At 33.6% G+C, this 20,545-nt stretch overlaps 6 protein-coding genes across 9 annotated transcripts in view; 2 read left to right on the forward strand and 4 right to left on the reverse strand.

Annotated features, from left to right (window-relative positions):
* LOC108688484 overlaps positions 1-5,961 on the reverse strand; it is a gene marked incomplete at its 3' end in the record, with an annotated part of 23,084 nt that extends 17,123 nt beyond the window's left edge. The window contains exons 1-2 of the mRNA XM_018194761.1: positions 5,738-5,961; positions 742-1,242 (exon numbers count right to left, since the gene is read on the reverse strand). Coding sequence (XP_018050250.1) covers positions 742-985 — 244 coding nt within the window. The remainder of the gene's footprint in view (positions 1-741; positions 1,243-5,737) is intronic.
* A 2,593-nt stretch (positions 5,962-8,554) lies between these two features.
* LOC108689857 (histone chaperone ASF1-like) lies at positions 8,555-9,702 on the reverse strand. Its single transcript, XM_018196816.1, has 3 exons — positions 9,254-9,702; positions 9,027-9,180; positions 8,555-8,847 (listed from the first exon to the last, which is right to left on the reverse strand). Exons 1-3 carry the CDS (start codon positions 9,692-9,694, stop codon positions 8,738-8,740), a joined length of 705 nt encoding a protein of 234 aa, XP_018052305.1. The 5' UTR covers positions 9,695-9,702; the 3' UTR covers positions 8,555-8,737.
* A 332-nt stretch (positions 9,703-10,034) lies between these two features.
* On the reverse strand, positions 10,035-11,777 carry LOC108689762 (E3 SUMO-protein ligase NSE2-like). The gene is made up of 5 exons (XM_018196696.1): positions 11,570-11,777; positions 11,057-11,217; positions 10,878-10,971; positions 10,263-10,443; positions 10,035-10,195 (listed from the first exon to the last, which is right to left on the reverse strand). The coding sequence occupies exons 1-5, from the start codon at positions 11,646-11,648 to the stop codon at positions 10,096-10,098; spliced, it is 615 nt and encodes a 204-aa protein (XP_018052185.1). The 5' UTR covers positions 11,649-11,777; the 3' UTR covers positions 10,035-10,095.
* Positions 11,778-12,332: 555 nt separating this feature from the next.
* LOC108689003 (kynurenine--oxoglutarate transaminase 3) lies at positions 12,333-16,269 on the forward strand. 4 transcript variants are annotated; one of them, XM_018195586.1, is made up of 8 exons: positions 12,333-12,366; positions 13,805-13,929; positions 14,024-14,174; positions 14,392-14,628; positions 14,704-14,947; positions 15,026-15,192; positions 15,274-15,624; positions 15,724-16,269. In XM_018195586.1, the coding sequence occupies exons 1-8, from the start codon at positions 12,334-12,336 to the stop codon at positions 15,778-15,780; spliced, it is 1,365 nt and encodes a 454-aa protein (XP_018051075.1). In that variant the 5' UTR covers position 12,333; the 3' UTR covers positions 15,781-16,269. The 4 variants fall into 4 exon arrangements, with proteins under 4 accessions (XP_018051075.1, XP_018051093.1, XP_018051083.1 ...); XM_018195604.1 differs by lacking the exon at positions 12,333-12,366 and adding an exon at positions 12,949-13,039; XM_018195594.1 differs by lacking the exon at positions 12,333-12,366 and adding an exon at positions 13,517-13,568.
* Positions 16,194-18,656, reverse strand: LOC108688490 (UPF0605 protein CG18335-like). The gene is made up of 8 exons (XM_018194774.1): positions 18,616-18,656; positions 18,319-18,457; positions 17,910-18,000; positions 17,610-17,785; positions 17,427-17,517; positions 16,970-17,017; positions 16,512-16,740; positions 16,194-16,239 (listed from the first exon to the last, which is right to left on the reverse strand). The coding sequence occupies exons 1-8, from the start codon at positions 18,654-18,656 to the stop codon at positions 16,194-16,196; spliced, it is 861 nt and encodes a 286-aa protein (XP_018050263.1).
* A 358-nt stretch (positions 18,657-19,014) lies between these two features.
* LOC108690979 overlaps positions 19,015-20,545 on the forward strand; it is a 39,367-nt gene continuing 37,836 nt past the window's right edge. The window contains exon 1 of the mRNA XM_018198573.1: positions 19,015-19,032. The gene's annotated coding sequence lies outside the window, so the exon portion shown is untranslated. The remainder of the gene's footprint in view (positions 19,033-20,545) is intronic.

Here is a 20,545-nt window from a genome sequence, read left to right on the forward strand (position 1 = left end):
TTCCTTTCCCAAGCTACGAACGTGATTTCGAATTGAAAGGGTTAATCGCTTAGCGTGACAAGCCGCGAATGGCGACCTAGATCACTATAATCGCGCTTAGATTTGCATCAAAGAGTAATCTAACAGTATTCCAAGTTGTTGTTCTACGCCCGCTCTCAAATCGGAATTTCACACGAAGCAGAAAGAAAGAGGAAGAGAACCGATCGTTCGTCTTCCGCGTTCAAGATTTCCTAAAAGATTATTTCTACTCGCCGAGGCAAGTAATTGCAAATTACAAATATAAATACAAATGTGATGGCGAGGCGTGATGAATGCTTAAGAAACGTTAAATCTAAATAAATTATCTAAATATATGTTAATTAATACAAATAAAATTTAATTTTGTTTCAAGTTCATATATTCGTAGATGCTGAAACGTATAATGACTAAAATGTCGGACAATTCCACATGTTAGTATATATTAAACGCGAGAGTGCATTGAAAAAAAAAATTATTAAATCCTAATACATATTTTTTTGAATACAAAGTAAATTTTTACTTACAGTAAATAAATATTTAATCAATAAAAAAATAATTTAATGAATGGTTTCTGTATCAAATAAAAATATATTTACATTTAGTAAATATTTATTTATTAAAATTTACTATTTTCTTTCAATGTATATTAGATGTTAAGCATGAAGAGAGTGCGCAAGTGTAAAAAAGAACGGGAAAAGAATGGGAATGTTAACGTATGCGAACCATTAGCCCGTAGATCCTCCAAGTGCGTCGGCTGGAACTGGGAGTGATGCTGCAGCTGGAAACCGTAGGCCGGAAGCCAGGGATTCGGTCCGTTCACCAGGTCCATGTCAACGGCGGACTCGACGCAGTCCAGGGTCAAGGCCGGATCTTCCTCCTCCTCATCCGTGGTGGAGATGACCGCGGAGACGACGGCAACGTTCGTCGGCGCGAGTGTCGCCGTCGCGCTCGACTCGTTCCCGCTCATCGTCACACGACGATTCCTCGCCTCGTCGTCCACGATCGGCACCGACGATCGTTAACCGCTCCGACGAACTGTGAACCCCCTTCTTCCCGCCTCTCCTTCATATCCCTCTGCTACAAATGCAGCACCGGAAGCCGCGCCGCTTCTTTCCGACAGGGCGAATCGACCGACCGACACCGTCAGATTCGACACAATTTCGGCTTGATCCAAATACGGATGTTGAACCCTCTTCCCTTCAATCTTACACGCACTGGGGACGACTGAAACGCAAATAGGAAGATTGGCTTAATCAAGAGACTAAGGCTATTTTTAGATTTTTCGGAAATATTGTGGGGAACGTTGCCCATGCCATTATTTTATGATTCTTCAAGAAAGAATCTCGTACTAATTATATGGAAAATTGGGTTTACTTAGAACTCGATGAGTTTATTTTTACATATCTATAATACAGCTTACAATGTGACGAACAAAAGATATCTGTTCATGACCGGTTTTACATCTTAGACACATCATAGCTCAACAACTATCCATTACCGAGTCTATATCTTTATGTTTATAATCTTTGTGTACAAAAGTGCTTTCTCATGTTCATTTCTGCCAATGTAGACTATAATTTCACTGTAACTATAATCTCGATTTAACTTACTTTTTCATTATATTTCTTTTTCATTATATTTTAAGCTTCGTTATATTATAATCATTATAAGCTATATTTAAAAAATAATTCATTTCACCCAATTTTTTATATATAAATAATCAGCGCAAATTCTTTCTTCGAAAACATTCTCGGAATTTTTGTCGCGATATTCTCGAATCAGTATGGCCGTTCAAGACTTCGCGATATCTTCTCGTTCGAATGCCTTGGCCTCTGAACTTTCGAGAGATTTAAGATGTCAGGATCTTTATAAGATCCGCCTAAAGAACGCCAAGACCTCCGCGACGTCTAAAAATGTTAAGACTTCTACCTTGACTTCCTTGAACCCCGAGGGGGCCTTCAAACTTTCTCCGATAGACTCGGATATGGACGAGAAGGAATTCGCAATGGAATCCGTTCGCGATTCATCCAACCGGGCAGGATCGCAAGTACTCGAGAGATGAAAGGGAGATACGTACCGCGATAGGGGCACGCCTTAACGAGAATGTGTACCCTGGGCGGGCGTTAAATATTGCCGCGAGTTGCAGATTTACATGACACGTCGGCGAAGGGGAATCTCCTCCATGCAGGTGGGAGTTACGTTTGTGTGTAATTGGATAAAGATCGGCTGAGGTCGTCGCCCTTACCTTCCCTTACCCCTCCCCCCCCTTCCATTACCCCTTTCCTCGCGATTCCACGGGCGGCAGAAATTTTATTACCGCCGTATTTCTTTCGGCGAGGCAGAACCGACCGGCTTAAGGTCGATGCAAACGATGCACTCTCGATCATCTTCCCCGATAAATCATCATAAACGAACACCGAGAAGACCTTGAAAAATATATGAGAAAGAATTGAGGCTGTTATAAACTACCGCTGAGAGTAGAAACTAAAACAAATTTAGGAAAACTGCTGATATATTTCCTTGCCTAAAGCCTCGTATCTACCATGGAAATTCTCGTGGAAATTACTTCGAGATCTCGGACAGAGAAAGAATTACTAAATAACTTCTTACTACTTTGATTTCCGATGATGTTATTGACTAAATGAAGAATATGTATTTTAGAATATGTATTTTAGAACTATAATAGTTAGATAATAAACTATAATAGAACTATAAAAGTTTTGTAATATTATATATATTTATTTTATAGCGATGTTTGAATAAGTTTACCGCAACATTGAGAATAACTCGAGTGGAGTCAAAACGTATGTTTTGTCCTTTGTAATTATTATATGAATTTTATGATTTAAATTAAAGTTCTTTGCTGCATTATTGGCTCTTTGTCCTTCTTTTACCTATATTGTTTTATATTTATAGAGCCTCATTATTATTTATTAATTTAATAAATAACATTGGAACAATTTGATTAAAGAACCAATTTGATCAATTCTTTTCTCATTTGAGATCTTGAAGATTTCTAGCATCATATAAATACAAATTAAGCTTAACCCTCCGACAACATAAATTTTAACTTTTCCATTTAATAATAAGGATCTTCAAGAAATACATTTTTTTATTATTTTGGATTACATAAAAATCTGAAAAAATTTTGATATACTTGTTAAAATTTCAGTAAATAAATTTTTATTATCATGGAAGCTTGTATTTTACTTATTTTTTATGGATTTAAATTTATCTATCAAAATTCACAATCGAAATATTGATGGTACCTTTAAATTCTATTATAGTTAGCAGAATTAGCAATTAATAGTGAGCAATTAATATTAATGTGATGTCGGATGATATTTAATTTTCTGGGGTAAGGGTTTCATAATGATGCATCTGCAAAGTATAGGTAGAAAATTTCTCAGTCTCATCGCGGGAAATTGCTACTTGATACATGTGCACATAGCTACGACGATCATCGAGAGCGAGGTAAACAATGCAAAGAAAATTCCTGTCGATCTGTCTCTCCGCTTCCTCCATCCAAGCAAGAAGCGCAACGAGGCGCGAGAAAGAGTGCGATCGCCAAGTGCACTCCCGATCAAGATAATCGCTATCGCCGTTCACACGGAACGCGCTCCAACAACGTCCTTGGAGAATTATTTCAAAAGCTTGGAAAGTATTCGCAAAGAAGAATCGGAAACCATTCGCCGATAAAGGAGCAAAGGACACATGACTCATTTTGCATATTATTAGAAAACTACGTCATTCCCTTTTTCAAGAATATTTCAAGCACAGCCAAGAACATCGCCAAATTTATCTTTCTTTATTTTCTTTTTCTCTCCATTTCCATCAATGTGGATTAACTTCAATTTAGATTCAATTTACTCCTCACCTTTTTCTAATGCTCGTTTCAATTAACATAGTTTAATTTTAATTTCAATTCATTCTTCTATCTTTTTCTAATTTTTAGAACTAGAAAAAAAATTAAAAGTAAATTGAATCGAAAGATTAAAGTTCTATATTGATAGAAACGGACGTAATTCTTAGAACTTAAAAAAAGATGAGGAATGAAGACTGAGACAATTGAAAAGTAAAGGAACAGGATCTAATAGATTTCAATCTATTCAATCTATTCCGAAAAGACTTACTTTGATGCTTTGTTGATGTTACTTTTGATAACTTTGAAGATTCGAAAAAGAATTCGAATTTTCAAAATTAACTTTTGAAGTTTAATGTGCTTCGTAACAAAGCTTGCAAACCTTTTAAATTTCAAAGTTAACTTTGAAAATTCGAATTTTTTCAAAGCTTCAGATTTTGAAGTTGTCAAAAATAACAGATATCCTATCAGAAACCTTGTATTCTACAGGATGAAATGTTTTTTTCTGTTGGCCATGTTTTTCAATTGTGTTTCATGCTTAAACCAAGTTAAACCAAGATTAAAGTTAATCTCCATTGGTATAAACACTGAAAAAAAATGTTCTGCGGTTAAACCAAAAGAGTCCAAAAGAATAACAAGAATAACATTTTAATGAAAACAAACAAAATTTCTGGTTATTCGAGAACCAGAAATTCTATTCTCGATCTTACTAAAACGCCATTCTTGTTCGATTCTTTTAACGACTTAATCAAAGGAGCATTTTTTTCAGGGAGACATTACTGTTTACTATCGATCAACAGAGTTGAATTTAATCTTCTTTCAAGCGTCGCGATTGTTCTAATCAGTCACTTGCTCCAATCGTGCGTGTTATCGGAGCTTAGGAGATGCAGCGGAGCGTGAATATCGATCGAATATCGACTGTTCGCCACGGCGATATTGGCGATAGACCGCGTCATGAAAAAAATCGCGGCCACGAGACAGGCGACTCCAAATTGCATCATGTTCTCTCTGTTGCACCTTACGCATCACCGTGTATTTACGGGTCTGGCTATACACGCGGACACTTTCACTTTACGTAACTTTATTCACGGCGACTAAGGGCGACGAACTTTGACTGCCTCGCACTGAAGTCCTTCTTGAATGTTCAAAAAAACTCCGATGTTAACGAAATCTCTCTTCTTTAAATCGAAATCTACAGAAATATACGAGGATGTTCTTAAAGTCTCTCAACGGTTTAGGATATATAAATTTTACAAGAGGCTTGAGAAAGAGAAATCTGAAAAATAAAAAATTCCGAGAATCAATAGCCCTGGTGTTTAAAAGACTTTAACGTATTCAAAGTCACGAAGACTCGAAAAATTCGAAAATAACAGGGAAACAATTCACAGGAATCCCAAAGACAACCCCGAGAAAAACAAAATGCTAGATAGAGAGAAAAATAGATAACTGTCATCGCGGAGAGAAAACGAGAGGTAGATAGGACGCGTAAACAGACAATCGTACAGTACAAGAAGAAGAGAGAGAGAAAGAGAGAGAGAGAGAGAGAGAGAGAGAATTAATATTAAGCGCTCTTAGATACAATCCTCTCAAGTGCACAACAATTTACAAAAAGATATAAAAAATAAGTGTGTATAAAATAAAATGAGATTTTAACTTAATGTAAGCTACATTACAGTGTAAGTTGAGTGTGAATATGCATGATATAAGAGAGAGAGAGAGAGAGAGAGAGAGAGAGAGAGAGAGAGAGAGAGAGACGGAGGACGCTGAGCGCGTAGAGGATAGAGAGAGGGCATGCACCGCACTCAGCACTCCGGAATTCTGTCGGAGTCGGAGTGCGGCGGCGCAAAGAGTATCTACCTGTCAGCGTGCATTCCACGATCCCACGATCCGCATGTGTTGTCGGCTTGGCGTGCACGTTTCCGTTTCGCCGAGCGTAACTCTCCGTTGTTCACCGACACATCACGCACTCGCACCACTCATACACTCATTTACGTTAGGGTGCAACACACACTTGCGGCACTCTCCAGCACTCTCCACTCGTCACAGTCACACACTCGACCCTTTGTCGCGCGTCGTCGCCCACGGCGAGCAACGTCAAAGCAATCTGAAGCAACCGGTGACGTGCCGTGGTTCGCGACGCGCGCGAATATGGCGCGCGCACACACTGATCACCGTCGATCCGCAACTTGGAAGTTGGATCGTACAAACTCGGAGCAAAACGCGAAACGAGAAACGTGGCTACGTGAGAATATTCCGAGAAGGATCTGATGAGGATCGCGCAGTCGAACGCGATTTCTTTCTCTCGCGAAGCGATCTCGCCACTTTACTTGTCCCGTATTTCGTTTTATATATCGCGTTGCCGCTTTTTGTTTTTGTTCCGCGACGCGAAATGACGGCGAACGTGCACGTACGCGCGTACAGTCACTCCAGACCGAACCAGAACGAGACACGACTACTCGGCTTTAAGCACCGCGGGGTAAATACTACTACAACGAAAACGCGCCGCTCCAGCCACGGCACAGCCGTGCCGGCCAATCCCCACCCGAGCCGCGCTATCACGTGATAGGCAAGCGGCCAATCGCGCGCCGCGGAGTCCCTCAATGGCGACGTACGTGAAGCCATCTGTCGATTCGATCGGATTCGAGTGAATTCAGCTGCTCGATTTCGATCGATCGGTCGGTTGTTCGATCGCGTTTGAAAATCAATCCTTCCTTTTAATTTCTCACGATTAATCACGATAAATAAACAAATGTATGGATACATGATTCTTTCAATATTCAAATATGATCTAGAAAATCCCAAAATATTTCAGTAAACACCAATAAATAGTAATATATAAAATCAATGTTATAATTTCACTCAACACCGTAACTGTTATACATATTACTCTCTAAAATTTAAAGTGAATCTTACTTTGAAGAGTAAAATTTCATTCTTAAAAAAAAAAAATTGAAAATTGAGCCACTTTTTTTTTCACGACTACTTCAATTTTCACTTCTACCATTTCAATGTTATTTAATTTTAAACTTGGTTCAACTAACTCTTTATTTTTTTATAATTCTAAGAAAAAAATAAAGAACAAGTTAAACTGAGATTAAAGTTAATCTATATTGACAGAAATAAAAATAATTCACTTTTTTGGAGTGAGAGTTCACTCCAATATACAATATACAAAGAATTTAAAAAAAAGAATACAACATTTATTATATTATATTAATATTATATTATATTAAATGTGAAATTGTAATATTGATATTATATTAGCTGGCGTTTATATTTTACGTTTTACTGAACGTTTTATTGGAATTTTTATTAACATTTGTATCACCTTCATACGCGATCTGCAGCCCGAGGTCGATTTCAAACAAATGCACACCACGCTTACGCGACTGGAATTGTTAACGAGCCGCTTTCATGTTGCTTCTAATGAGATTCAATGGCGCATTGGTATCCCACTGCCAGTTGTCCGAATGAATCATCCACTCGTTACATAATTATTTAGTTAACTCTTTAAATTGAACACGTTCCGGACTAATTAATTCTTAAAATAACATTTATTTTTGAAATAATCAATTTCTTGATGTTATTTACATTTGTGTCACGTTTTGAGGAGATGGTATATAGTACATTGATCGTTCGCGATGCCCCGCGGCGTCAACTTAAAACGTAGAGAGAACTTGATTCCGCGTGACCGTGAATTTTTTTGATATTCGGTGTCGGTGACCTGGCTCAGAAAAAAAAATCAATCCCGTTATGCATTCGTGCCATTCACTTGAAACGCCATGATCATTCGAGCCGAATTTTGAAACTGTTGAAGTTATCGATTATTGTACTCTCTTGATGTTTTCATTGTTTACCTCGTCTCATCTTAAGACGTCAAACCATCTTAATAAAGTTCAATATTCAAGATTTGTTTGAGTCAACATCTGCGTAGAATTAATTTCTATTGGAGATATATTATACAAGTTGTTTTCTAACATACAGTATTGAAAATCTATAGTTTATGCTATCATACGCACAGATCATAAAATTTCAGTATCCAGATCTAAATTATAAATTTACCAAGTATTAAAGAGTTTAAATAAAAAATGTGGACCATGGAATAATTCCCTTCATTATGGAAGGCAGGTTTCCAGGATGGAGTCGAAATCTAAAAAAGTGAAATATTTTTTTATATTATTAATCTTTACAAGAAAGCTACTAACAACACTGAAACAATGTCATATTTTGAAGCAAAAATACAATTTGAAATAATTCAAATAATAAAATAACAGATTTATTAAAAGAAAAGCTGCAAGATTTTCAAAATAACTTTAAAAATTAATTCATTTATTAATTAGAATAATTTTTTAAAATTCATTTTTATTTTAAATCACCCCGGCCTTTAAAAATCTATTATCTGTTGGTACAACAGAAGAAAATGTTTCACTATACATTTTTTTTTACTAAAAATCTTTACTTGGTGTAATTTAGATATATCATAATATTTTATGCTTAAAATAAAAAACTAATTCTACGTAGTTGACGTTAAAAAAACATATTAAATTTTATGTAACGCGATGTTTTATAAATAAAAACGAGAGACTTATGGAAATTCATAGAAATTTATTACAACGCGCATTGCACGTGATTGCTCTCATTTGCTGTAGAATATGTCCAAGCATTTGTGTTCTGCTCACATCCACTATCATACTTCTTATTTGATATCACTTTGTAAAAGAATTGGAAGTAAAGTACAATTGCTGGCTGTAATGCTTCCTTTACTTAGAAAGGAGATAGGGGAACTATTAAGATTAGAAATTGGAAGCTGTAGAATATGTTGTGAATGCTTTTTCTTCATAATAGATGCCGGATTTCTTAAGCAAGCAGAAAAATCAGTAAACTTGCACCAAAGATCTTTGTAGGAAGTATCGCTTGACGTTCGTTATATTGGACATCTTGAGAACCGACATTTCTCACCTCGGTCTCTGAAAAATTTTTATTTACAATCACATGAAACCAGCAATAAATTTAGCCAAAGCACAATTTCGATTTAATTGTTTTACAAGATTTTTATTTCCGAAAATACGAAATCTCAAGATATCTATCCTAAATAGAAAAGAAAAGAAAAAAAAATGTTGCTCTTCTCGTCTTGATGTGTCCTCACCGTATTCGTAATATTGCGACGGTTCCGTTGATTCTTCCTCGCACTTTTCGGTAGTCGATTTGATCCTCATATCTTCTTGTCTTTCACGTTCACCAGCCTCATCTCTGAGCGGCACGTAACCAGATCTCACAACACGATTCCTGGCGTTCGCGACCTAAAAAACGTGACAAGAGTTTCGTTCTTCAACACTAACCATAATCGTAGACCTCCTTGAGTTCCTCGTTCACCGTTTCTTCCTCATCCTGTTCCGCGGTCTCTTCGTTGGCGTCTTCGTCATCGAGCTCATCCTCCTCGTTCTGATTTTCTTCCTCTTCCTCTTCTTCTTCTTCTTCTTCTTCATTCTCATCTTGGTCGTTCTTCACTGTCGAACGATAAAGTCTGCCCTCATCGAGGTTATTTCGAGGCTGGTGATATCCTCGTGCGATGTTATAGTCATGGCTGCGATATACTTGCTTGGCCCTGCGCGGATGTTCGAGAAGACGGCGTTGCGGTGGCTGCATGAAACCCCCGTAAAAAAGGGGCTCTATATGTAATGCGCATCCGTGGATATCTTTCATAATTACGTCCGAAGCGGGCGATCTCGGAAAGTCCCAATAATCAAAACCGTCACCGGCAGTACGAATGCCCGATAGAATTAGAAGTACGGATAAAAGAGCGGATATAAACATAGCCTGAGTCTTATCATCATCGACCATTGCAACGCGAACATATACGCGATTAGATCAATTGCATGTAATCGAATACAATCGCTCGAAGTAATTTGGTCATAGACCTAACTTCGACACGAATAAAAATATATACTTGTATGAACCGTACAAATAATTAGGAATATTTTATTTCTTCTATAATAATTGTATCTTATAAAATATATTTTATAAATATAAAATATTATTTTATTTTTTGTAATTATATAGAAAAACTATTTAAATTCGATGACAGAATTTTCTTAGATATAATAAAAGTAATAACTTTTAAATCAACATAAATATGGAGATACACACTGCGCGGAATGTGCCTTCGACTCTAATATATATGTATTCATAGATATTTTTATCCATTGTTCTCAAATCTAAGCAAGATGATTCTCCAGATATGTTTTAGTCACAATGTCAGAGCGACACTGACTTAAATCTATATAATCCAGACTGGTGCAACCCACCACAGGACATCTGTGAATGCAAACATAAATGCTATAGTAGCATATTCCAATATTTACATAGTGTGAAAAATACATACCTAGTATTCTTGTTCTTTTGTAACATCGCGACAAGGCTTGCTTTATCGTATATGTGACCGCAGACTGCATTTCTCACAGGATCGGTCATTCTCATCTTCGAGATTGGATCGATCACATTTATTTCGCTGCCTGTTAACCGTAAATCAGCGTCTATGTCATCCAGTGCGTTAGATTCATTGACTAAAAAATGTATGTTAATCTCAGAAAGAAATACATAAGGATGAAAAAACCTCAAGTGATTAGCACTAAAATTTTATAAACAGTGTCAGCATCCTTATATTATTATTGTATAGGTATTATATATAGAACGATTAATTTTAATCTTAACAGGCAAATATTTCGTAAATATATAATGTAATTTAAAAAAAAAAATATTCCAAAAAAAAATTATGTGATAGAAAAGGATACATACAAATGATGTCCTCTTCTATACAACTTTTATTTAAAATGTTTTTTAACAAAGTTATATATTTTTTAAATATTTTTTGTTCATTAAGATTAAAATGAGTTATCTTGTATATGGTAAAAAAAGCTACACAATATCAATGTAATGATACCGACATTGCTGTTAAATACAAAATTCCAGTGCTAAGATTTTTCATTTCAAACTTTACCTTGATACAGGCCTTTAAACTGACGATCATATTCCAACAGTCTGTTGTCTTGTAACGGATTAACTTGAATTTCAGATATAGCCTTCTTATATTCCTGTTATAAACAATAGCAAGTAATTATAAATTTTGAAAATCAAAATATAACTGATAATTTTTTTTATTTGAAACAAGATCGTTACTATTGTGATATTTTTTACATCTTCTTCTGAGTCGAACTCGGACATACATTCTAGGTGCTCTTTAATCTCATTCGCAGACTTTATTCTCGCAGACTCCATACAATTGGCTATTAGGACTTCTCGTAACTGCTTCAATATATTTTGTTTCTCTTCTTCATTGTCTGAAAATATAAGGTAAAATTTACACAACATATTTTATTTTCTTGCGAGAGAGAACAAAAAAAAAATCACAATAAATAAAGCATGTTGTACCTCTAATTTTCTACATTTAAAATGAAACTCAAACACAAAAAAAATAAAGAAAATTCGGAGGAGCATTTGGAAAATTCTGTTTTTAACCTCAACGAAACCTCGATATAGTATTTCACATTCCTCGTCGTTCTTACAAAATAATCATCAAGTTTCTATCTTGAACAATACGCTAACATAAGAGATGAGCAAGGAAAACGCAAAAATGCGAAAAGAAGCACTTAAAAGATTCCGAACATATTTCTAACCTCACTGAACCCTCACCATAGTATTTCATGATATTCCCCGCGGTTCTCAAGAAACAATCATCAAGTTCCTCTATCATTTGCGTGTTCTGTGTCATTTTCGTGCAATTTATCTATTCTGCTGACGATATCGATGCTGATATTATCGAATTCTGTGTCAATTTCTCACATTCAATCTGATCTTTAAACAGACTATCGAACTGACGCCATTTAATAAACATTTTTAAATATATATTTTGAGATCAAAACAAACACTTTAATGTTTGAAAGAAAAAAATAAAAACTAAAAAATACAAAATATTTAGCCATAAAAAAATTCATATTTTTTTATTCGTTTTTTGTTGTATCCTCTTGTCGTATATAATGAGATTCTCGGACTTTATCTTACAGCCAATCAACAAGCTTGAAATTTGATGTACGATTGATATGACAAGAAATGAACAAATGTATATTAGCTTGAATATTTTGATTTCATGCGATAAATTTCGTATGACTGTATGAGACAAAAAATATGAATTTTTAGAGTCATTCTCGTCAGACTTGTTCGAGTCCCGAACAAGTTTTCCCGTTATGGAAATTTACTCAGAGTTGCCGGTCTATAATAATATTTTATTTATGCCCGTCGAAAAGGCGCGCGAAAAAAGCAGGAAGGGGAGATTGGATTACTCCATCCGTCAATACGAAGGTGGACTACTGAATGTCTGGAAAAGTGAAAGTAGTTGGCCTTTTGTCTCTCGTTGTTATATTTCGAATTGAAACTGTATCAAATCGAACATGTCCGTCATGAGAAACGTTACGATTCTCTTTGTGCTCTCGGTAAGTAAAATCTATTATTTAATCGTTCCAAAAAAAGATTAAAACAAAGGACAAGAACGAGATTTAAACAGTAGTCGTGTAAATCAAATAAGAAATTGATCTAGATCTACAATATTTTACAAAATGATAATAACGAACAGATTTTGTTTGATATTTCTAATCTCTTTAAAATCTCTCACCATCATGACTTCTACACAGTATTTTTATTGCGGCGACATTAATTTTGCATCAAGTTTAATCTTCAGGGAAAAATTCGGCGAAAATAGCGCGGCGGAAAAATGACGGAGATTAATGAAACATTCCTTATATCTGCTCCATCGATATGAAATTGAATTTTTTCTAAAAATTGCGCCATAAACTTATTTCTCTTCTATTTTCGAATACGATCAACAGAATGCTACAACAAAAAATATTTGAAGCATTCTTTGCTTCATCATAAAATCTTTCTTCTTATTGTCCAATCAAATGCTTGAAAGCATTTGTAGTGACTCGATCGCACTCTATCCCTCCCTACTTTTCCCAAAGTCGGACTTTCCAGCACGACTTTCGGACGACTTAAATTATAGCGTAGTACAAGTCGATACATTCGCTAGCATTTTGTTGCATTCTGTTTCACATTCGTTTAGAGCGTCATTTTATCTCGCCATCCAACGCGAAGAGCCAACGAAATCGAGTACGTACTTCTAACCCTCAATGATTTAAATTCGTAAGCGAACAACTGCAATTACTTTTCATCGCTTTCCATTTACATACGAATGACACTGAAAAGTCTAAAATTATAAAGTTAATACAATATAATGCTCGGACATTTACATCACTATTTGCTTACTGAGAATTATCTCTCAATTTTTATGTAAATGGAAATAAGTAACTATAACATATGTTGTTCGATATCGCGAACTTTCTCTTGAATTAATCCAAGATATCTTAATTAAGGTACCTTTTCATGCATCGCTCGTCGTGTCACTCATTTTTAACGATGACAGTCATTAAAAACACGTGATTGAATGTTAGAATTTTTATTAGTGACAATTCGCTCACGTGATATTTCTGTCGTTTGAAAATGAACACTGAGCGATGCGAAAGTTACCGTTTAATTGGAATCGAAGATATTATTTATCAATTCAATCTATGATTTGTTGAATTCATAATCAGTTTAAAATAACGACGCCAGAATCAAGTTTCCCGCCATAATGCATTACGTAAGTTTTTATCGCAATGATAATATACTTTCGACAATTATGACGACAATCCAGATCATTCTATATCTCCGTCTAATTCTTTTTTCTAAGAAGTACAGTCTTGTGCTTCGAATTGTATCACTCTTGTTATCACTCATAATTTAAGAATAATTAAGAATAATTATCGTGTGCAATTAAGATAATTATAGAACGCAATTTATTGTATTCATTAAGATTTTTCTTACATGCCTATTTAGATGCTAACGAGAGCCTGTTTTCTGGCGACAAGTAAGACTGTTTCAATCAATACAGTAAGAAACATCGCTGGAATGTCAAAGTTTGACTTACCAAATCGTTGGAAGGGCAATGAAAAATCCGTCTGGTAGTATAATATTTATTTTACAGATATATTTTATATATTTTTATGTAGAATGATAAAAACTCATTATTATATTGGTTATGTTTTGTTTGGTTAGGGTTGAATATATCCAACTTAGTCTGCAATACAAGCCACTGAATTTGGGCCAAGGTTTTCCTGATTATCATGCGCCGAAGAATGTGACAAATGCCCTGATTGCTGTCGCTAAAAGTGACAATCCACTTATGCAACAATATACGAGAGGATTTGTAAGTAATACATATTTTATTCATTAACTTTTGAATTATTTTGTATCTTATTATATATAATTTCTTTTTATCTTTCATTAATTTGATAACTTCATTTTTATGAAACATTAACATGGAGATAGACTGCAATTGTAATTGTTATCAATAACTATCGATAATATTATCTATGTATGATAAAATAAATTTTACATCATTAATGTAAATGTAAATATTGCAGGGTCATCCAAGGCTAGTGAATGCTATTGCAAAATTTTACTCTAAATTTATCAGTCATGATTTGGATCCAAACAAGGAAGTATTGATTACTGCTGGTGCTTACGAAGCATTATATTCTAGTCTACAAGGTCATACTAATCCTGGAGATGAATGGATTATCATTGAACCTTTTTTTGATTGTTATGTACCTATGGTACAGTCTGCCGGAGGAATTCCCAGATACATAGCATTAAAACCAGTAAGAAGTTTAGATAATAAACGCAAGGAAGATTTTTCTTTATTATATTAAATATATAATGTTATGTACTTGTAGAAATGTACATCAGGCACAGTTACCTCTAGCGATTGGGTATTTGATAGGAAAGAAATGGAATGTCTTTTCAATAAGAAAACTAAAGGTATCATCATCAACAATCCACACAATCCTACAGGAAAAGTATTTACGCTGGATGAATTGCAATTTATTGCCGATCTCGCAAAAAAATGGAATATACTTGTTATTTCTGACGAGGTTTATGAGCATATGGTTTACGAACCGAAGAAGCATATAAGAATTGGTAAGGATTGCATTATAAAAATAGTCATATGATATAGTAATCTTAGAATGGTATTTAAAAAATTATTCTTTTAATCAGCGACATTGCCCGATATGTACAAACGCACAATCACGATTGGATCAGCAGGGAAAACGTTCAGCGTTACAGGTTGGAAAATAGGTTGGGCCTATGGACCAGCGAATTTGTTGTATAATCTGCAAGTGGTACATCAGAACTCCGTGTACGTTTGTAATACACCAATGCAGGTAATTAATTAAATACAATTTTTTTTAATTCTATAATTTTTACTCTAATAAATTAATGAATTACTTTTATTTTAATTGTAGGAAGCAATAGCTATCGGATTTGAATTGGAAATGGAACGCTTAGGGCAACCGGATTGTTACTTCCGCAGTCTGGCAATGGAATTATTACCAAAGCGCGATTATATGGCGAAATTTCTCCGAGAAGTTGGTATGATACCGACGATACCCGACGGTGGATATTTTATGCTTGCTAATTGGTCTGCATTGGAAAACAAAACGAAATTGCATGAGGAAAAAGACGCGAATAAAGATTATAGGTTCACTAAGTGGATGACGAAGAATGTCGGTCTTCAAGGTATTCCTCCTACGGCATTTTATGGTCCTGAACATAAAACTTTAGCAGAGTACTATGTACGATATTGTTTTATAAAGGTAAGTGCGTGTGCTGTCGTAAAAGTAAATACAATAACTTTGATTAAGACAACAAATGACTTTGGTGTTTGTTAAACATCGATTATTACATTTTAACAGAAAGACGAAAATTTGAAAGCAGCCGCCAAAATCTTGAAGAAATGGGTATCCCAATAATTGAGACTAAGTACATATATAAATATGTGCTTGTGTATAATATGTATACTCAATGACTATTAAGTGCTTCGTGTACTGATTAATTTTTCGAGTATCTTTCATGCTATTCGAGCACATTGTGTGCACGGAAAGTGTAATTGATATAATTAGAGAAAATTTTTACAATTTGACTACGATTTTTATGTGTATTTAGCATCTTAAATTAAACAATGTTTCTCAATATTTTATATTTGTGATATTCAATTTACAAGCATATATAAATCTAAACATTGTAAATCTTTATACATTTTGATGCAGTATAAGATTCAATTAAGTGATCTTGAAGTATCTATCAATTACTGTCATAATTGATAACGATCGACCCAAATAAGCATTGTTGGAAAGTTAAATTATAGGTCGAAATCTCTTCGAAGTCATTTCTTGACATCTTTTGAATCAGCTCCGAACGTTTTACCGCATCTACAAAGTAAAGACATTGTTGAAAAAAAATATATATTGTTTTCTTGTACTTAGATCCTTGGATTCTTGGATCCCTGAGTCATTCTCCTTCATTGGACTCTCATTATTAGATTCCAACTCTTCATCTTTAGATTCTGAGTTTTTGAATCCTTAGATCTCCGGGTTGACTTATCCTCTCCTTTAATCCTCATGCATTTCACTCATAAATTTATGTCATATAACCTAATTAATTAGTTGTGCACTCAATTAATTAATTAATTAATTAAATTTACCTGAACATTGCTCCAGGAATATATCCAAAATAATTCGGTATCATTCCGATGTTTTTATGGTAGATTTCAGTGGATTTTACAAGTAACGGAGGTTCCGGATAAATCGTCATTATTTTATATTTTATACTTTGTATATCTTTTTGACACTTTGCAAAACTGTATAATGCATCGTCATATGATGGAATAATCGATGTTTTGAAATAGCCGTGAGGAATATGAGTCGCGTATCCTTTGCAAAGTATATTTGACATGATAGATATATTTTTCTTTCAAAAATGTCACATTACAAAATTAAAAATATTTCTATTTTATAAAAATATATCAAACTTTATGAATTTTTTAAAGTATTTATGAGATTCATGAATTGTTTTAAATAAATGTAATATAAACTTATTAAACTATTGAAATTATTATTGACAATGAGACAAATATATACGACCTTACTGTTACTCACTTACTTTTCGCGTTTTTGCGGATAAAGGAACACCATTTGGGATTTTGTTTATCTGAAAATTTCATTTTATTTGATTGCTAATAATCGTATGAAAACTAAATTTTGAAGGAACGAAAATAAATTATTTAATGACAGAAGGCAAATTTTTAATTGATTTACAGAAACAATTGAAATGCTCTTCCTTAATATTAGTATTCCTATAATTATTATAGGAACACTAATTAATATTGGATATACAATTATTTTAATTGCCGTTTTGTAATAAATTTGATTTAACAAATTATAAAAAATTTATTTTAAGGATGATAATAATTTTATATTTTATTTGTTTCGTAAATTTTATTCGATAATTTAATTCTATTTCTTTTCAATATTTAATTTAATTTTATAATTATTTATACAAATAGTACATAACTTAATAATTTTATATATAAAATGAAGACATATCATTTTTTGCATTTATTTCTTGTCGGATGATAAATTATCATTCATCGTTGTTATATATTCAGGTCGCACAGTAAGCAAAGGTAATTTATATGTGGTTTTAACTAGCTGTAATAATAATTGAATTATTAGAAATTAAAGAGATATCTCTTCTATCATTAACTGTCAAATTTTGACGATTCTTTAACTCTTTTTCTCACCAAACGTTCTTCCAAATTCCGGGGCTCGGCTCGACCACATTGCACATTGATCGTTCTCCTCAGCCGATCTAAAGCCGCCTTATGTTGCAATTGTTGTCGTTCGAAGTCTGCGAGACCTTCGGTCGCGTGCACCGCGTATCTTTGTCCCAGACTAATGTTCGATCCCGGTACAAAACCTACACAATGCTCAGTAATCGGTTAAATTTCAAGGAAAACTCGTTCCGCAGCGACGCAGACTCATGATTTTGAACATATATCGGAAGTTTGTACAGATAAGCATTACAAGGAACCGATAAGCACCCTTGTATCCTGGCAACATGGGATGAACGAAGAGAGGATCGGTTCTCTTGAAACGGGCATTGACCACATCAATGTCTCTCTTTGATGGTCGCTATACATGTTTGAAAATGGATAAAAAGTCATTTTTAAAATACGCGCCATAAAGAATTGAATTGAGATCTTAAAATTTTTTTAAATTTATACGTTTATTGTACTTCTTTATATTTATTTTCTGAATATTAAATGTTCTTAATTTATTTTTAATCTGGCTCATCTAGTCCTATTTATTATATTGATTTATTCTCTGATTGAGCTGATCTATATTATTATTTTATATTTTTATATGTTTATCTTATATATATTTTCTCTTATATTATCTTATCTTTTATTTATTATGTTATCACCAAGTAAAGCACTGCATATCATTCACCTCGCAATTGGTAACTGCACGATCAGCTAGGATGAGTGTTTTCGCATGATTAATTGTAGGATCGAGCAATAGTTTATGCGTAGTTTTTGCATACGTTTCACCGTAATTGAATTGGTACTGCGGACAATAACCGGAATATCTGAAAAGAATAACCGGACAATTTTCTTGAAATTTCCAAAGTACATTCTACATTCGGCACCGTTTTTAATATAATAAATTATTGGATTATTAAACAAATCATTTATTAATTTTTAATTTAAAAATAGGACTGATTGGTTGTAAGACTTAATTTTCTACCCTGGAATAAAATGAGGTTCTGCCGTTATTAAAAGATCCATTTCAGCAGTTATGTTATGAAAATTAAAATTTCTTCAAAAAAATCTGTCGAAAAAAAGCAAATTACAATTTTTTATTTTGTATAAGAAACATTTTCTTAACCTGAATAATTTTTAAATACATGCTGCCAAACAATTGAAGTTCTAGTGACTTCACTCGTTACGAGCTTTTTGCAGCGGTTTTCGTTGAATAAAAGAATTAATGCGGGTTGAGAGATAATCGACCGGTAAAAGGGGAGATAGGAATAACGAGAAGAGAGGAAAGAGAAAGAGAGAATATTTGTGATAGAGTAGGGAGGACACGCCGTGCGTATACTTAAACAGGGGAAGGTGCGTGATTATAGTTTCGCTTTCCAGTTTTCACGGGACCACTGTGACGGTAAGGTGTATCAATGAATGTTTCTGACATAAATCTTTAATTGCTTAGCATCCGATATTTGTGTGTGTAATTGAAAAAATGTATATATATATATATATATATATATATATATGTATATATATAAAAATTAAAATGAAAGAAAAAGTTGATAAGATGTTGTTTATGATAAGATAAAAAAACATAGTGCGAGAATAAACAAAATTCATTTTTGGATGACAAATGTTAGCAGCGGAAGTGATTTATGATTCAAGATAACTGATACAATATGAAGAAAAAAAAATTATTTTAATTATGAAAAAACTCGAAAGAGATTAGTGATATTATGTGGAATAATTTTATGAATTTGTTGTGTTGAAGTGTTATGTTGAAAATTGTATTTTTGTTTATGTTTAAAATGATGATGGAAACGAGAAACTCGCTGATTACGTGATTGAACAGGTTAATAAATTATTTAGAAAAGGAGAGAAATAGAGACCAGAATTATGTGGTTCCGTCCAGAGATGAGTTCCATCTTTTACGTCGAATCCTGTGAGACTATAAAAGTGACTAAAGACGAGGTAAACGACTTATTTATGCTTAAGCTAATGATATTTTAATGAGACTGATAGCAACTAATTATATTTCTTTGATAATACACACACAGAAAAATATTACTAATTTTGTTACTAAAAAATGATTACTGAATTTCCTTTTAAATGACGGTTATCTTCAATAAAGAATATCTTTTCGATAATAAATTTAAAATATATACAAATTTTAAAAAAACTTATTATTAAATATTCAAAACAAGATTGCTTATTCTTAAAAAATATAAAATTTATTGAAAAAATGACTTTATATATAAACTTTATATAACAAGCAGCTCGAACTTGTTTTAATTTAATAATCTTGATTAAAGTTCTAGGATTTTCAGAATATATTTTGGATAAATTTGATGCTTGTGATGATAAATTTGCGGATATACGAACTCTTGAAATACTTGAAACAATTAATTATTAATGTAATACGTATTTTTCTATATGTATTAATATTAATATAATGATAGATTAATAACTTTGTACGTGTTTTGTTAACGAGCGAAAATATTAGGAAGAGAAAACAAGAGAAATAATCAGGTAGAAGGAAAAATGAGTGACAAATTAAGATTTGCGGAAAAGTGGAAATTCCACCTACACTGAGGAAGCGATAATAATAGTGCGTAACAGGAAAAGTGAAACTTATGGAGGTAACACTTAACGCCTGGCCACGTTTATGAGTTCTCCGGATATTTCGACAGCGAGTGAGAGTGGAAAAAGTCGTAAAATTACCCGCATTACAATTATTCAATTCTATACCTCGCTGAAATTTTAATCTATCTGTTTACGTAATGCAAAATATAGAATTGCTTGCTAAGGAAAGAATTAAATAACATTCCATGAATTAAATAATGTGCCTAGCAGCAATTTATTGGCGAGACTTTTGATTGAACGTTGGGAATATATTTGGCCAATATTATGCCAATATAAATTTTGCT

This window comes from Atta colombica, unplaced genomic scaffold (genome assembly GCF_001594045.1).
Source record: "Atta colombica isolate Treedump-2 unplaced genomic scaffold, Acol1.0 scaffold105, whole genome shotgun sequence".
Classification (NCBI taxonomy): Eukaryota; Metazoa; Arthropoda; class Insecta; order Hymenoptera; family Formicidae; genus Atta; species Atta colombica.

Bases quoted from the DNA above. Each gene is read 5' to 3' on its own strand.
- LOC108689857 (XM_018196816.1), bottom strand. From the start codon at position 9,694: ATGTTTATATCCGCTCTTTTATCCGTACTTCTAATTCTATCGGGCATT. The intron at 9,181-9,253 runs GTGAACGAGGAA...CACGTTTTTTAG, and splicing joins AACAGGATGAGGAAGAAACG to GTCGCGAACGCCAGGAATCG. The intron at 8,848-9,026 runs GTGAGGACACAT...AAAATTTTTCAG, and splicing joins GTCGCAATATTACGAATACG to AGACCGAGGTGAGAAATGTC.
- LOC108689762 (XM_018196696.1), bottom strand. From the start codon at position 11,648: ATGACACAGAACACGCAAATGATAGAGGAACTTGATGATTGTTTCTTG. The intron at 11,218-11,569 runs GTGAGGGTTCAG...TTATATTTTCAG, and splicing joins GAATATCATGAAATACTATG to ACAATGAAGAAGAGAAACAA. The intron at 10,972-11,056 runs GTAACGATCTTG...TGTTTATAACAG, and splicing joins ATGTAAAAAATATCACAATA to GAATATAAGAAGGCTATATC.
- LOC108689003 (XM_018195586.1), top strand. From the start codon at position 12,334: ATGAGAAACGTTACGATTCTCTTTGTGCTCTCG. The intron at 13,930-14,023 runs GTAGTATAATAT...TTGTTTGGTTAG, and splicing joins GGCAATGAAAAATCCGTCTG to GGTTGAATATATCCAACTTA. The intron at 14,629-14,703 runs GTAAGAAGTTTA...ATGTACTTGTAG, and splicing joins GATACATAGCATTAAAACCA to AAATGTACATCAGGCACAGT.
- LOC108688490 (XM_018194774.1), bottom strand. From the start codon at position 18,656: ATGGATCTTTTAATAACGGCAGAACCTCATTTTATTCCAGG. The intron at 18,458-18,615 runs GTAGAAAATTAA...TATTCTTTTCAG, and splicing joins GAACCTCATTTTATTCCAGG to ATATTCCGGTTATTGTCCGC. The intron at 17,786-17,909 runs GTGCTTATCGGT...AGCATTGTGTAG, and splicing joins CATGTTGCCAGGATACAAGG to GTTTTGTACCGGGATCGAAC.